We start from the raw sequence: 14,119 nt of genomic DNA, 5'->3' as shown, positions 1-14,119 counted from the left end.
CACCTAGGAATGCCCGTGCACTACTAACAATTTCTCAACCCTCAACTGCTCCTGGGGGACTCAGGTGACCAGCCTAGACTAGAAGTATTAGGGGCTACTGATTTAGCGCTCACACGGAATAGCGCGCGCCAATTGCTCCCTCACCTAAGGGATCCACTCTACCAGGAAGATACGCAACGATAACACAAATAAATATTTATCTCTCGAGCTCTTTTAATTTATTTCAACGCACGAGTTTCATCTCTGTGCTGCTTATCATACGGACCGCTACCATCCAATCTGAGTTTCTCTTTCTGTATATGCAGATTACTGTGTAGTGGACTGGCACTTCATCAATAGAGTGATGCTTGTGCCATACAATGATTTCAGGCCCTTACTATTGTATAAAGGGTGTTTCAGCGAACACTTAAAAAATGAAAGGTTGCCTCTGGCAAATAGCACAAGCTGGTTCACGAGCTGGTATACTCGAAGAGGCGAACATTACTTGCGCAAAAATTTGAAATGCATAATCGACTAGTTAACAAACATTCACTAATTACGTGTTCAACCAGTTACCTTGTGGCCCATATTGCAATTTGAACATTGTAGACGTGCAGTTCGCATAGGCGGATCTACTCGGAACGAATTCTCGGGATGACACAAGCGTAGGCAGCGACACACTGACGACGTTCGATCGGAACTAAAGGTGGTCGCAGATGCTATACGCATCATCAAATTTGTCGTCAACAAAGTGCTTTTGAAAGTAGGCGTGTTCGTACCGCGAAAGTCGGTCGTTCAAATGGTGCCGCTTTATCTCGGTGGCCAGTTCAGCGATAGTTTCCTTGGCACGCTGCGTATTTCGACCGCTTGTATCTCGGCGGCCCAAGGCTTCACCTCCTGCCTCGTCGCTTCGGTGCGCATCGCATACCTCTGTAGTCTCTGCTGCGCCTTTGGATTCTTACGCTCCTCTTCAACTTTAAACAAGTACTTTAAGGGCCCCGTTGTTTAAGAGTTCATTGTATACAGGCGACGTAGGGCAGCCATTGCAACCAAGCCACTTCTATTTGTGGCTCGCACTACCATACCGACGCGTGGAGCAAGGAGAGGAGGCTCGAAGAGCGGTGTGCGAGCGGGCACGTGGCAAATCACATGCATGCGCATGGAGCAAGAAAAGCCGAGCCAATAGTGGTCACCCAGTGGGCGCACGTAGGTGTATGCGCATCGGCGACAAACTCTGGGACCTTTGAAGGCCTCGCATTTCACCTTAGCTACGGCTAGGCAAACTTCAAAAAAGAGAGAGACAAGGAAAAAGTGCGGAGACGCGAACACTTTCTTTGAACTCGGCGTTTATGAAAGCATTCGGTTAAAGAAATACGATAACATAAGAAAACAGGTAAACAACTTGAGTCTGCCCAAGAATGTGACATATTAGGAGACAGTTGTGGTGAGGCGTGCATCTAGGTAAGCGCACTCAGGCTTAGTTACAATACACATCTGGTTTAAGCAAAGTGACGCAAACTTCTCAATTTGAAAGCGGAGCAGCCCACTGTATGGTGCTAATTAAGTCGTTAAAAATCTGAAGCGATGATAGTGTACAAAAAAAGAATGAAGCACGCTCACCGTTTGCTATTGGAGTCAGCGCTAATCCTGGGCCAGTAGTTGGCATTGACTGCGAAGCAGTTCTTTCATTCCCCACAGAAGCGTTTACATTTCCAGGTAGGCCCGATACCTGGGTGCCCGTCGGTGTGGGGCTTCCTCGCTGTTCTCGCTGTTGTTCTAAGGCTGCATGCACCATGTAAGAGAAGATAAAGAAACTTAGGCATAGCATTTCGTCCTGCCTGTCTCGTATTTCATCACCATCATCATTAGCCTATATTTATGTGCACTGCAAGACGAAGGCGGTGATCTACAATTACTCCGGTCTTGCACAAGCTGATTCCAACTTGCGCCTGCAAATTTCCTAACTTCATCACCCCACCTAGTTTTCTCCTATCCTCTACTGCGCGTCCCTTCTCTTGGTATCCATTCTGTAATTCTAATCGTCCACCGGTTATCCATCCTGCGCATTACATGGCCTGCCCAGCTACATTTTTCTTGCTCCTAATGCGAATTAGAATATCAGGTATCCCCGTTTGCTCTCTGATCCACACCGTTCTCTTTTCTCCTAACGTTAGGCATAACATTTTTCGTTCCATCGCTCTTTGTGTGGTCCTTAACATGTTCGCGAGCCTCTTTATTAACCTCCAAGTTCCTGCCCCGTACGTTAGCACCGGTAGAATGCAATGATTGTACTCTTTTCTTTTCAACGACAGTGATAAAGTCCCAGTCAGGATTTGGCAGTGCCTGCCGTATGCTCTCCAACCCATTTGTATTCCTCAGTAAATTTCCTTCTCATGATCAGGTTCCTCTCTGGGTAATTCACCCAGATAAACGTACTTCTTTAGATACTCTAGAGACTGACTGGCAATCCTGCATTATTGTTCCCTTGCCAGGCTATTGAACATTATTTTTGTCTTTTGCATATGCATCTTCAACCCCGCTCTTACACTTTCTAGGTTAAGGTCCTCAGTCATGTGCTGTCATTCGTCACCATTGTTGCTGAATAAGACAATGTCATCTGGAAACCGAGGGTTACTGAGACATTAGCCGTTGATCCATAACACCTTAACCTTCCCAACTTAAGAGCTGGAATACTTGTTCTAAGCAAGCAGTGAATTGCATTGGAGAGATTTTTTCTTCTTGCCTTACCTCTTTCTTGATAGGTAAACCCCTTTCAGGATAGGTGACCCCTTTCTTGATAGATAAACCTCTTTCTTGGTGGGTGACCGCTTTCTTGATAGGTTTCTCTCGTATTTATATGCATACAAAAATTGTGCGCAATCTCTGAGCCTGAATGAATGACTGCTTACCTGGACTACTACGAGGGCATTACAAGACCGGTTTCCGCAAGTATCGTAGGTATCAACAGTATGCGCATTACTCGGTCCGCTTTTTTTACATTACGTGGTGCAAGGGCCGCTGTCGCTTATTTGCTTACGAGGTATTTAGGCAATGCACTCTCCTGCGTTCCTCCTGTTTGACGGAGGAACACGCTCGTCACCGAAATCTGCAGCGTGTCACTTTTAATGCCCAAACTATCTCTCGCAAAGATAATAACGCAAGGTTGGTTCCACGTGGAATTGTTAAAAGTAGTAAAAGCGAGAGATAAAAAGCGCTACTATTTGCGCTAAGGTGAACCGCACAGAAACACTACGAGTGTGGACGATTTTCGGTTTTCTTCTTCAAAAAATACTCACTCAATCATTGCCTACTTGAAGCATTTATTGCCCTGTCGTCGAGTTTTCCTATTTCATCAGCTTCGTTTAGGTGACATTTGCAGAGCTCAATAGCAAAATATTAGAAGCCTACGACACTCACAGAAACCAGGACACTGATGTTCTTGTAGTAGTTGAGGTAAGCCGTCATGGCACTTATCGTTTAAGCGGTACCCACACAGCTAGACTTAAAACAAGTAATTCTCGCACAAGGCTGCAAATACAAAACAACACTTGTGGCAAAGTAACTTTGCAAGTAGAGCACTAGCGGTAACATTTATACACCTGCCACTGTTTCCGAATATTTCTTGTTCTCGCTCAACACAAGAAAGGGCGTGTGGCTACATTAAACGAAACAAATAGACTGGAAACATATTCCAGAATGACCGGAACGAGTATACCGTTACGCACTGTTGCTCCCATCTGAACCTGCGAATGATCACTCTCTAATCAACAGTTGATCCTGAGAAATTGCCCGAACTTCCTAAAATATTGAAGCGGTATATATATATATATATATATATATATATATATACATAACCCGTGGCCCTCTAAACGTGGCTCGTTTTACAGGTTTGTCAAATTGATTTGGTGAATATGGAAGACAGCTGTGCTGTACGCTGCATCACCACAGTCGGTTTACATGCAGAGCTTATAACCTTCAGGAAACAACCGACCAGCTTTTTGGTTTGCACAAAATTGCGATTTTTTACTGTGCAACTATGTTTCACTGCTCGCGCAGGCCACATCATTGTCGTACGAGACAAACTGCAGCCAAATCCCATTCAGCATTCCAGGTCTTTCTGGAAAAAATGTTTCCATCCTTCATACTGTCCTTTTTGTGGAACAGTCTACAGTCCACCTAGGAATACCCGTGCACTACTAACAATTTCTCAACCCTCAACTTACTCCTGGGGGACTCAGGTGACCAGCCTAGACTAGAAGTATTAGGGGCTGCTGATTTAGCGCTCACACGGAATAGCGCGCCCCAATAGCTCCCTCACCTAAGGGATCCACTCTACCAGGAAGATACGCAACCATAACACAAATAAATTTGTATCTCTCGATCTCTTTTCATTTATTTCAACGCACGAGGTTCATCTCTGCGCTGCTTATCCTACGGACCGCTACCATCTAATCTGAGTTTCGCTTTCTCTATATCCAGATTTAGTCCTGGAACTCTGTAGACGACTGGCACTCCACCACAAGAGTGATACTCGTTACATACAATAATTTCAGACCTTTATCATTGTATACAGGGTGTTTCAGCGAACACTTAAAAAATAAAATTGGCAAATAGCACAATTATAGTTCACGAGCTAGTATACTCGAAGAGGCGGACATTACTTGCGCAAAAAATTGAAATGCATAATTGACTAGTAAACAAACATTCACTAATTAAATTTTTAACCATTTACCTCGTGGCCCATATTGCAATTTAGAAATTGTAGACATGCAATTCGCATAGGCGGACCCACTTGGAATAAATTCTCTGGATTACACCAGTATTTCCGAACTTTGCGCAGAAATTTATTGGCGTTCCAGCTACTTTCATAACAAAATGTCGTTTCATGCATTGAATCACAAAAGTAAATGAAACACCTGAAGTGAAGTAAATGCTTTTCTCTGCAAAGTTCGGCAATTATTATCTCGAAAGTGATGTTATCCTGAAATATATTCCAAGTGGATCCGCTTTGCAAACTCCCGGGCTATAATTTGTAAATTGCAATATGGGCAATAGGTTCTTATTCAAAACTTAATTAGTGAATTTTTGTTATTTACTCGATTAGGCATTTGTGCATAATCTGCAACAGGAAACCTGTAAACATTTTTTGAAAGTGTTCGCTGCAACACCCGGTATAGCTTCAGCTATATCATGGGTAGTGCTGTTGAGTCGGACCGCCACACTTGTCCTATACTGTTAAAATTGAAGTTGCTCCGTGGTTAGTTGAGCTTTTTGTATGTAAATAGTTCTTTGTAGAGCTACGTAGTTGGCTGGCATTTTATTGCCAAACTGACGTTTTCGCCATACAGTAATTTCAAGTCTTCATACTTAAACAATAGCTGGCTCTTGGTATTTAAATAAAAGTAGCTGCTTCAGCAGCTACTTGAGCAGCCGAGTCCGTACTACACAGTTGTCTCACATCGCTAAATCACACATCACCCCGTGGTTAGTGTCACCCAGGCGAACTTACTCATCTGCTTTTTGCTTTTTGAGTTAACCCTCCCTATTATATGAGGCGTGTAATGCAAATATCATAGCAAATATCATACAAGAATTAAAATGAAATTGTGCTAAAGTGAGGGTAACGACGCTTCATTTTACTTACCAGTTTGTAACTGCGGCACTGTAATTCCACCACCAAGACTCATCTGCGCCTGAGATGTAGTTTGGCTGACAAGGTTCTGTTGACCAGCAGGCAGAATGGGCAGGAGGGTGCCCTTCACTGGGTTTAAAGTTTGCAAATTTCCAGTGTGAGTTCAAACATTTTCTCAGTGAAGAATCACTGCATCATATTAAATAGTTCAAATTTCTAGTTAAGCCTCCACTTTGGCCTACGTCCAAAGATTATATTCACGATTATCTGTAGAGTGATCCATATTCTAGTAATGCCTTAATGCGGGATGATGAGCTAGATTTAAAAATATTGCCTCACAATAATGCATCTACCAGTGTCAGGTCTGTCATTAATATCAATGTTTTGGAGATCCAACGGAATGTTTGGTGAATCCAATGCAATTTCCGAATATATGTGCTGCGAACTCCCCATTTTGCTTATTTTCAGCACGCATAAGGACTGTTTACCTTCCGGATATCCTGGTACCAGTGTGTTGAGTTTTCTGAACAGAGTAATAGCAATGTTATAGGTCCCTGAAAAGTACTACATGTGCATATTTCAAATTGTAACTGGTGTAGGAAACTCTTTTCATAGTTCCACTGCCATTTCACTTGTGTATTCGTGATGTCAACCGACGTGGCACACGTGCGATTACAGAAGAACAGTAACAAGAGCCTTCCGCCCGATCTTGACCTCCAATTACACACCACAAGTCCCTTTCGGCGACGCGTTAGTTTTCATTTTGCTGCAGAGGAAAATCAACAAACTTATACAAGGATAGATTTCCTTATCTCAGCCAATTGATTGTTGGCATAGTGAGACATGGTTACAGTGCCTTGGGAGGCAAAGCACGGATACGAAATGCTCAATACGAACGCTGGACATAAATTGGCTCTGCAACACAAATCAAGGCGAGTATTAAAGGCCTGGATTCGAGGAAAACTTCTAAACAACTTGACAGAACACCACTCGAATTACTCATTACGAGCGCGCACCACGCATGGCGTGGCTCAAGGAAGTTTGTTCTTTGTAGTCTTGAAGGTGCTGAAGCACTTATCGGTGTCATGTATGCAAAATGTACCATGCAAGATCGGTATTTTCTGCCCTATACATCGCTAGCTACGCGTGTGCTATTGAAACACTGGCATTCATCGGCAAGATGTATGGAACTGCTAACGCCTGGAACTGCGCATAACGCTTCTTCAGCCTTATTAAAGCCTGTTCCAGATTACTGGTCTATAGATTGTATCACTTGTCACAGGAGAGGGGTCCCTGATAACAAACCTTACTTTGTGCATGCGAGAATGGTGTTCACATTCGTTTTTTAACCGGGGAGCACTTCTCTTCTTTTTCGTCATGCTCGAGTGTTTTTCTAGGGTCAACAACACTTGGACGGCAAACTTTGCCGTATCTTTTCACGTTTTCTGACGATGCTGCATGCATTATACAAATTGAAACTAATTACTCCGAACGAGCCTGTCCATCTTGCGGCATTCTTTTCACTAGATATTAATCATTTTGTGCTTTTAATGTGTTCGTATTCTTAGGATACATCACTTCTCGCAGTTCGTGGCATTCAGAGGCCACGCACAGGTTTTGTGGCAGTGCCGCAAGATGAAGGTGAGTGTTCATGGGGAAACGCGAAAGAGAAGTTCCATTGCATGACACCCTTCACACGTAACTTTTTTCGACGATGACCTTAAGTTATATCTCTATAGTGACTTGGTGTGTTGCGGCGTGTTGCGGCTCAACTTGTCTCGCAACTAGTAATCATGTCTCGTTAAATAACAAACGAACTGAACAACATCGAGGTCTTTTGTCGCGGGATATGTAATAGACCGACCAACTGTCGTCACACTAAGCTTTTCCAGTAAGCCATTGTATCCTTACGTTACAGCTAGGCGTCTTTTTATGAACAGTCGCACGAATACACGATATGATGGAACCATATTTACGGCTGGTACACGACTAGGATGTGTGAATTAGGAATACGAATAAGACAACTAATTTACACCGTCATCAAAACAACGAATACGCATTTGCTTGGAAAATACATTACACCAACATCCTCCTAATGTTATGGAATTATAAGAATGTTGCTTAGTTGTGTGCGCATATCTTTGCTAACGCTAATTTTATAGTTCCAAATTTGAAATTAACTATTTCAATTTGTTCATAATATCGAAATAAATCCTATCGAAATTTAATTTTCACACTATGCGAATAGAGTGCAAAAATACACATATACTGAAGCAGGTCAAAGTTAAAACAGTGGTTATGGCATAGAAGGTTAACTTATTAACTACTTCAGCGTAAAGCTTTCATCGGTCAACAAGACCTTCAGCGCACTAAATGTAGTGTAATTATGACATTATGAAAAGTTTAAAAGCTTAGTCCAGTTATTTGTCAAAGACTAAGCCACAAAAATAAAAGACATTTACGACCTGACTCCTGCCCAATCAGTTGAACATGTTCACTTACTTGTTCCGCAAGTTAGTTCGCATTCTTGTGAAGTAGGGAACTTATTTCCAAAGAAAGAACAATCGTATGTCATGAAGCAACTTCGTGAGAGGGAATTGAAGGCGTACACAGGAAACACATTGAGCAAGCACAGGTCACTTTCCACTTGGAACCCGCAAGCTTCACCTGCGATCGTAAAGTGTTAATGAGAGACTATTTCTGTAAACACGCACGAAAGTGACTTTTATGATTTAATTCATTTCTAAACAAGAAGTTGCAGTTTCACTCCGAGAGGTACAGCAGTAATAGCGACAGCAACGTATTAGAGTACTACACGAAGTCAGCCTCGCAGTTCTAGTGGCAGTGCAAGGTGCAATAAACATTTCCTTACTAATACAACAATCTAGGCATCCCGTCGCCATGACAAGCAGAGAACCAAGTTCAAGTTGCCTATCTAGTTTCTGGTTTAGAATTTAGAGTTTAGGGTTTAGAATCCAGTTTCTAGTTTAGAATTTAGAGTTTAGTTTCTAGAATATCTAGTTTACTGAGCTTTAGAATCATGCTTGTTTCATGCACGCCTGTATTGACAAGCTATCAAGAAAAGTGCTCTTCACTTCATGTACTGAAGGTAATGCAGGCAAGCTGAAGTGCCACGATAAAGAACACATCACCTCGGAAGTATTTTTTGAACCAAGTAGCAGCTCCCAATGGAAAAATGACGTTAGAGGACACAGCCTGGTATCTCACTTGAAGGTAGTAAGAATGTCTTTTCCAGATTTCATCTAACGAATCATTGAGATATATGTTTTTGCTACCGCAATATATTCATATTGCTCAGAGTCAGCTTTAACTGAAGAACTGGTGCTTCAATTTACATTTAACTTCAAAAACCTATTTAAATGAATAAAGAGAGAAAATATAAATAAGACGGGAAAGGTGGGAAGGTTTACCGGGCGGTAAATTTTCCGTTTGCTACATTGCAGTGGTTAATGTGTAAGGGGAGAGAGAAATATAAAAAACAAAATCACACGCAGTGAGAGAGAGAGAGAGAGAGAGAAAGAAAGAGAAACACGCACGCACAGAAAAGAACGCGGTAGTATCAGAGTCATCCAACCCGGCCACATGGCCGGAAGAAGTTCAGTAGCGCTTTCGTCGCTTTCAGGTGTGAAGACCGTACCAAGCGGCATGGAAGGCATTACATGGAAGGCATTGCAGTAATGCCGTGTTTCAAAAACGGATATAACAAAAATTATATGTGGTTTAGTAGAACTTAGTTTCACTGCGGTCTAATTTTAGTGCACTTTGACCACTGCAAATATTGCTTGATGGGGTACAGAAAGTAGAAATGAGAGTGTAGAGGGGTTTTTGTTCTTTCAGAATTGCAACAGTTTTTAAACAATATTCTATAGCCTTGAATAGGTTGTTTCTCATTGTGACATCTGCAGTTATCGTAGGTTCAGACCAGTGATTTTATTGTGACTAGAATTATTTTGTGCTTCAGGCAGTTTGCGCAGACCCAGTACAGCTCATTTTAAGACGCCAATAATTCAAAAACACAACCCTAAAGCTGGACCAGAACACACTTAGAAATGTAAAACTTGAACACCGTTGAAATATTGACAAGCGTACTTGTTTATGTTTTACCGGAGACCACTTTTCGCAGGCTAAACACTGTTAAACGTTATCGCTCGGCGCAGACCGCGCCTGCATGCATCGGAAGTTTTGGAATGTTATCGATAGTTCTATCAGTTGTGCATTGTAACCGAACCTTGCGTAATCCGACTGTATGCGCCACTTGAATTGTGTAGTACTATCTGCGAGGCACGCGGGCACCAGCGATTACGCTAGAACCTTCGCCGAGTCATGTATGAAAGCCAACGCGCGTCACCCGCTGATTATATTTCAACGACCGCCGACTGTGCTCGCCTCTGTCGTTGCGCTTGAGTTTTAAGGCTCGTTTATAGTCTCGACGTTATCGGCGCGCGGGCCAGCGTCGTTCGCGGCCAGCCACGGTACGCCGGTTGCGCTGCGCCAGCCGAAACGTCATCTCTTCTATACTCCGACGCGCGCGCCGTCGGCTGTTATCTTCGGAGCATGCGCAGAATGATCCCAAGCCCGCGCGCCGCTTTGCGCGGCTGTCTGCGACCGTAGGCGAGACTGCGTGGGCGCCTTTATTTCTTCGTGTGAAATGCATTGTGGGTTGTCGCAGTCGGCGCGATCAACGCGCGATTGAGTCGGGATAAGGCCCCTATATATAAAAAGTAGCGCCATTCTAAGATCTTGCCGCCACCGCGCTCACCCCGGCGTTTCCTCCTCGCCACCTCCTTCGCCCCAGCCTCCTCCGCTCCTCCATTTGGCCAATCCATGTCACGTGGAAGCCGCGGTTGCGCTTTTGTATATTTTTTTTCTTTCCGCGCGCTCAGACTGCCATTCTCGGGCCTGTGCGACGAAAGTGCTGTACGCACAAGCGGATCAAACGTGTTAGCACGGGACGGATCGCCGGTTTAGTCTTCGGACTAGCCTGACGTACCTCAGAGCAGCCGAATCACGTCGCACAAAAGTAAGCCGCTGACGAAATGCTCGCAGCATGATTTGTTGAAACTCAGCCATGTCTCTGATTAAGTGGTCCAACGCGACGTGTGAACCGGCTTAAGAAATACTTAGAGTGCTTAGAGGCTCTCGAATTTTGAGCTGTTGAATTCTTTGTAGCTGTTCTTCGCGCGCCTTCCGTCACATTGTTAGTTGCTTGCAAGCTGAGCCGCATTCGCTGACCAGGAAATCAACATATTTTGAACATTGCCGTCTGCAAAATGAACTTTAAGTGGTGAGCAGCCATGTGCAAAATCTGACGAAACAACAGGACTGCACAGCAAGCGACGATGGGCAGGAAATGCATCGTTAGAGGTTGCAAGTCAGGTTACCAGACCTGCAAAGAAAAATCAATTTTGTTCGATGTTCCTTCTGATCCAGAACGCCTCAAAGCCTAAAGGCTCAAGTGATTCCTAGGAAGGACCGTACGCTCAGCACAACGGATGTAGTTTGCAGCAAACATTTCACAGACGATATGATTTTGAAGAAAATGTACTTCTCAGAGCTAGGAGGAGAGCTCCTGCTTGGTGTGCCAAAAGGAAGCGTTCTTTCGGAAGGTGCAATTTCATGCGTTTTTCTGTCTTCTCCCGCACAACCTTTGCTGGACCACCTTGCACAGCACGTTGATTGCATCACTGTTCTCCTCACAGTGCTGAACTATCCGCCATGTATTAACCATTCGAACCACAAAAATGCAATTCGGAACAGCACGAAACGGTACCTAATTGATGTACGCACAGCAACTGGTTCCGGTACCGTAAGTGGTTGCTTCGCAACAGAGCAGCAATCCTTTTCGTTTACGAACAGTCACGCGCTTTCGTTCAAAGTTCTGCTTTCCTGCCAATGAAAAGCACGCATTCCCCCTCCCTGTTAGTGCGCTTGGAGACCCCGCAGCGAGATCGCCGATGCGAGAGCACCAAGTACCATCAGCGAGCGCGCGATTAAAAACCGAACACCTTAAGAAATGGAGCAGCAAAACACGAAATTTTGAAAAAGCTTCGGATCTAGCAGGTGTCTGTTACACGCGAACAAATAGTAAGTTGGCAGAAAGCGCGAGAACGAGCTTCTAGTGCCAGCATGTTTCCCATAAATAAGCAGAGAGACCACGCCTGCCGCATGCCTCAGAGCCTATGCCTCTGAGTCATGCCTATGCGGCATGCATGGGAATGCCGCGTAGAGACGAGTAATACGTAGCAGTAAGAGCGCCCATAATTGAATTCAGATTTCCCGCGAAGCGCCCGGTTGCTATAGCAACATTAGATAAAAGCTTTTCTGTCTTTAGGTTGCATCGTACCGCCGATAGGTATCCGCTGCCCCGAGACTCCGCGGGCACCTCTCTCTCCCTAGCAATGGGGCGGGAGGCGCGACCAACGCGGTTTGGGTCAGGAGCCAACTCCGCGGCGGGACCGTCGGGGTGCGTCGAAAGCAGCCGGTTACGTTGGCCAACGTGACGTAGCGTGCGGGCGCGCGCTCGCGTTACGTCGGACTATAAACGGCCCTCTACTTGTTCAGGGTACATGTACGCCTAATAAAGAATCTGTTCATTATTTACAGTTTCTGCTACTGTGTTCTTCATCGTCGCTACAACGGGATAAGTATGGCACTGTTTGCAGATAAACCACATGATGCTGCACGGTGGTATTCTTTATCAACAGTTTATTCTAGTAAAGTTAGAAGCGACAACATATTCATTTGTTCAAGAATAACGCAGCGTGAGTGTACTGGTAAGGCAAATCATATCATTTCAAGGCTCCAGAATTCAAAATAAAATAAAATGCAAGTTGCAAGAACTACTCGAGCTGGATTCTGTTCATGATTTGTTGGAGCAATGACTAGACAAAGACGATCGCGTCATTTTTTTATTTTGTCTATTGTTGTGCTGACAGATTATGAAAATAAAACACTTGGGAGAAAAGTTGCTCACCACTTCGGCATACTCCCTGGCACTCTAGTTGGTTTGAAAATGGTGCTGCAGTGCAACTTGGAAGGCATTGTCTCGTATTCTTATCAAAGTACCATCCCTGGGGTGGGCATTTGGGTGTGAAGCTTGTATTGCCAATAATGCCGCATCTCAAATCTGAGGCAAATGAATTAGAAATAAAATTAGTTGTAAGGCAGGATAAAGGCAAAAGCGGAATTATTTAATATACTTTATTATACTTTATTATAGTTACATTCAGCACACGTGTAATGGCTACATTGTGTATAGAGAATATTTTTCACACTCAAAAAAGAAGAAAGAGCTGAATATGCTGTGTTTACCAATCGTTTGTAAAGAGAGATCTCAGTTGGGTGAAGTTGAAGAGCCTATTAAACAAAGTGAATAACGAAACACGGGACACAGCATGAACTGCTGAACAACACCCAAGACATTAAGACCTCTCTGTGCCCTTTTGGTTCTATGTCTGTATATTATTAGGAAGTGCACTTTGACATTTTTGTAGTGAAATACTGTTCATTGAGTAGATTCACTGCAAAGAAATTACGCGTAGCTTTCAACTTATGTTTCACAAACATTGTGACTCTGCAATCAGAAATCGGTGACAACTTGCAACGGCTGAATATAAATAAGGAGGATTCAGGCCTGTCTGTAAGGTGAAGGTGCATCTATACATGGGGTGCTTGCTAAAATTTAGTTTGATAGAAATAATGTTTAGTTATCATACCAAATGTGTCAAATACCCAAGTGATGTTTTTTAACATATGCAATCTTTAAGATCACTTGTAGCAGGCAGCATAAACATAGTTCTTAAACTGAATTACTCGATGCGACAGACGGTACTAGCACGATAAATTGAGGTTCGTGAACGACTAAACGAAAAAAAACACAGAAATAATTAGCCTCTTAACTGATTACTTGATGACGTATATTGTAATTTATATATTGTAGATGTTGAATTTTGCAAGGCATATTCACGTGTAATAAATTCTGAAAATGGCACCTACTTCGAGATCTGTGCCGTAATAAGTGCGTTAAAATGCACTCTTGTTACCCATACTTGAATTACAAGACGACGTTATTTGCATTGCAGATAAAGGCAACTGAAACAACAATGTATTATGTCGCACACTATGGGAGAGAATCTGAAGTGCTGTCTTCCTGAATGTTTGTTTCAAGCTCAAACGCCTCGAATACGGACCGCCTACAATTCATAAATTGCAATATGTGCTGGAAAATTATTTAAAGAATAATGGTAATTATTCGTTTATACATTTCCATTTCCCGTGCATGTAATTCTCGCAATTTTGGGGAATCGAAATTAAGCAGAAGCTTTTACTGTTACATCTACACCATGCAAAGTTCATGGTTATACACGAAAAAAGGACATCAGTAATATGTAAGCAGGACTTTTGCAAGACCCTTGTAAACATTGTAACAATTTCACATGTAATGTAAATTATTATATTGACACGTATACACGTTTATCTTTCACCGGT

At 43.2% G+C, this 14,119-nt stretch overlaps 1 protein-coding gene across 1 annotated transcript in view; it reads right to left on the bottom strand.

Annotated features, from left to right (window-relative positions):
• LOC119464771 (filaggrin-2-like) overlaps window positions 1-12,729 on the bottom strand; it is a 135,029-nt gene extending 122,300 nt beyond the window's left edge. Inside the window, exons 1-3 of the mRNA XM_049655887.1 lie at window positions 12,606-12,729; window positions 8,114-8,278; window positions 5,624-5,740 (exon numbers count right to left, since the gene is read on the bottom strand). Of these exons, the coding sequence (XP_049511844.1) occupies window positions 5,624-5,740; window positions 8,114-8,186 (190 nt within the window). The 5' untranslated portion in view covers window positions 8,187-8,278; window positions 12,606-12,729. The remainder of the gene's footprint in view (window positions 1-5,623; window positions 5,741-8,113; window positions 8,279-12,605) is intronic.
• Window positions 12,730-14,119: the final 1,390 nt, after the last annotated feature.

This window comes from Dermacentor silvarum, chromosome 9, assembly GCF_013339745.2.
Source record: "Dermacentor silvarum isolate Dsil-2018 chromosome 9, BIME_Dsil_1.4, whole genome shotgun sequence".
Classification (NCBI taxonomy): Eukaryota; Metazoa; Arthropoda; class Arachnida; order Ixodida; family Ixodidae; genus Dermacentor; species Dermacentor silvarum.
Note: the sequence above shows the minus strand (reverse complement) of the source record. Positions and strands in the feature narration are given on the sequence as shown.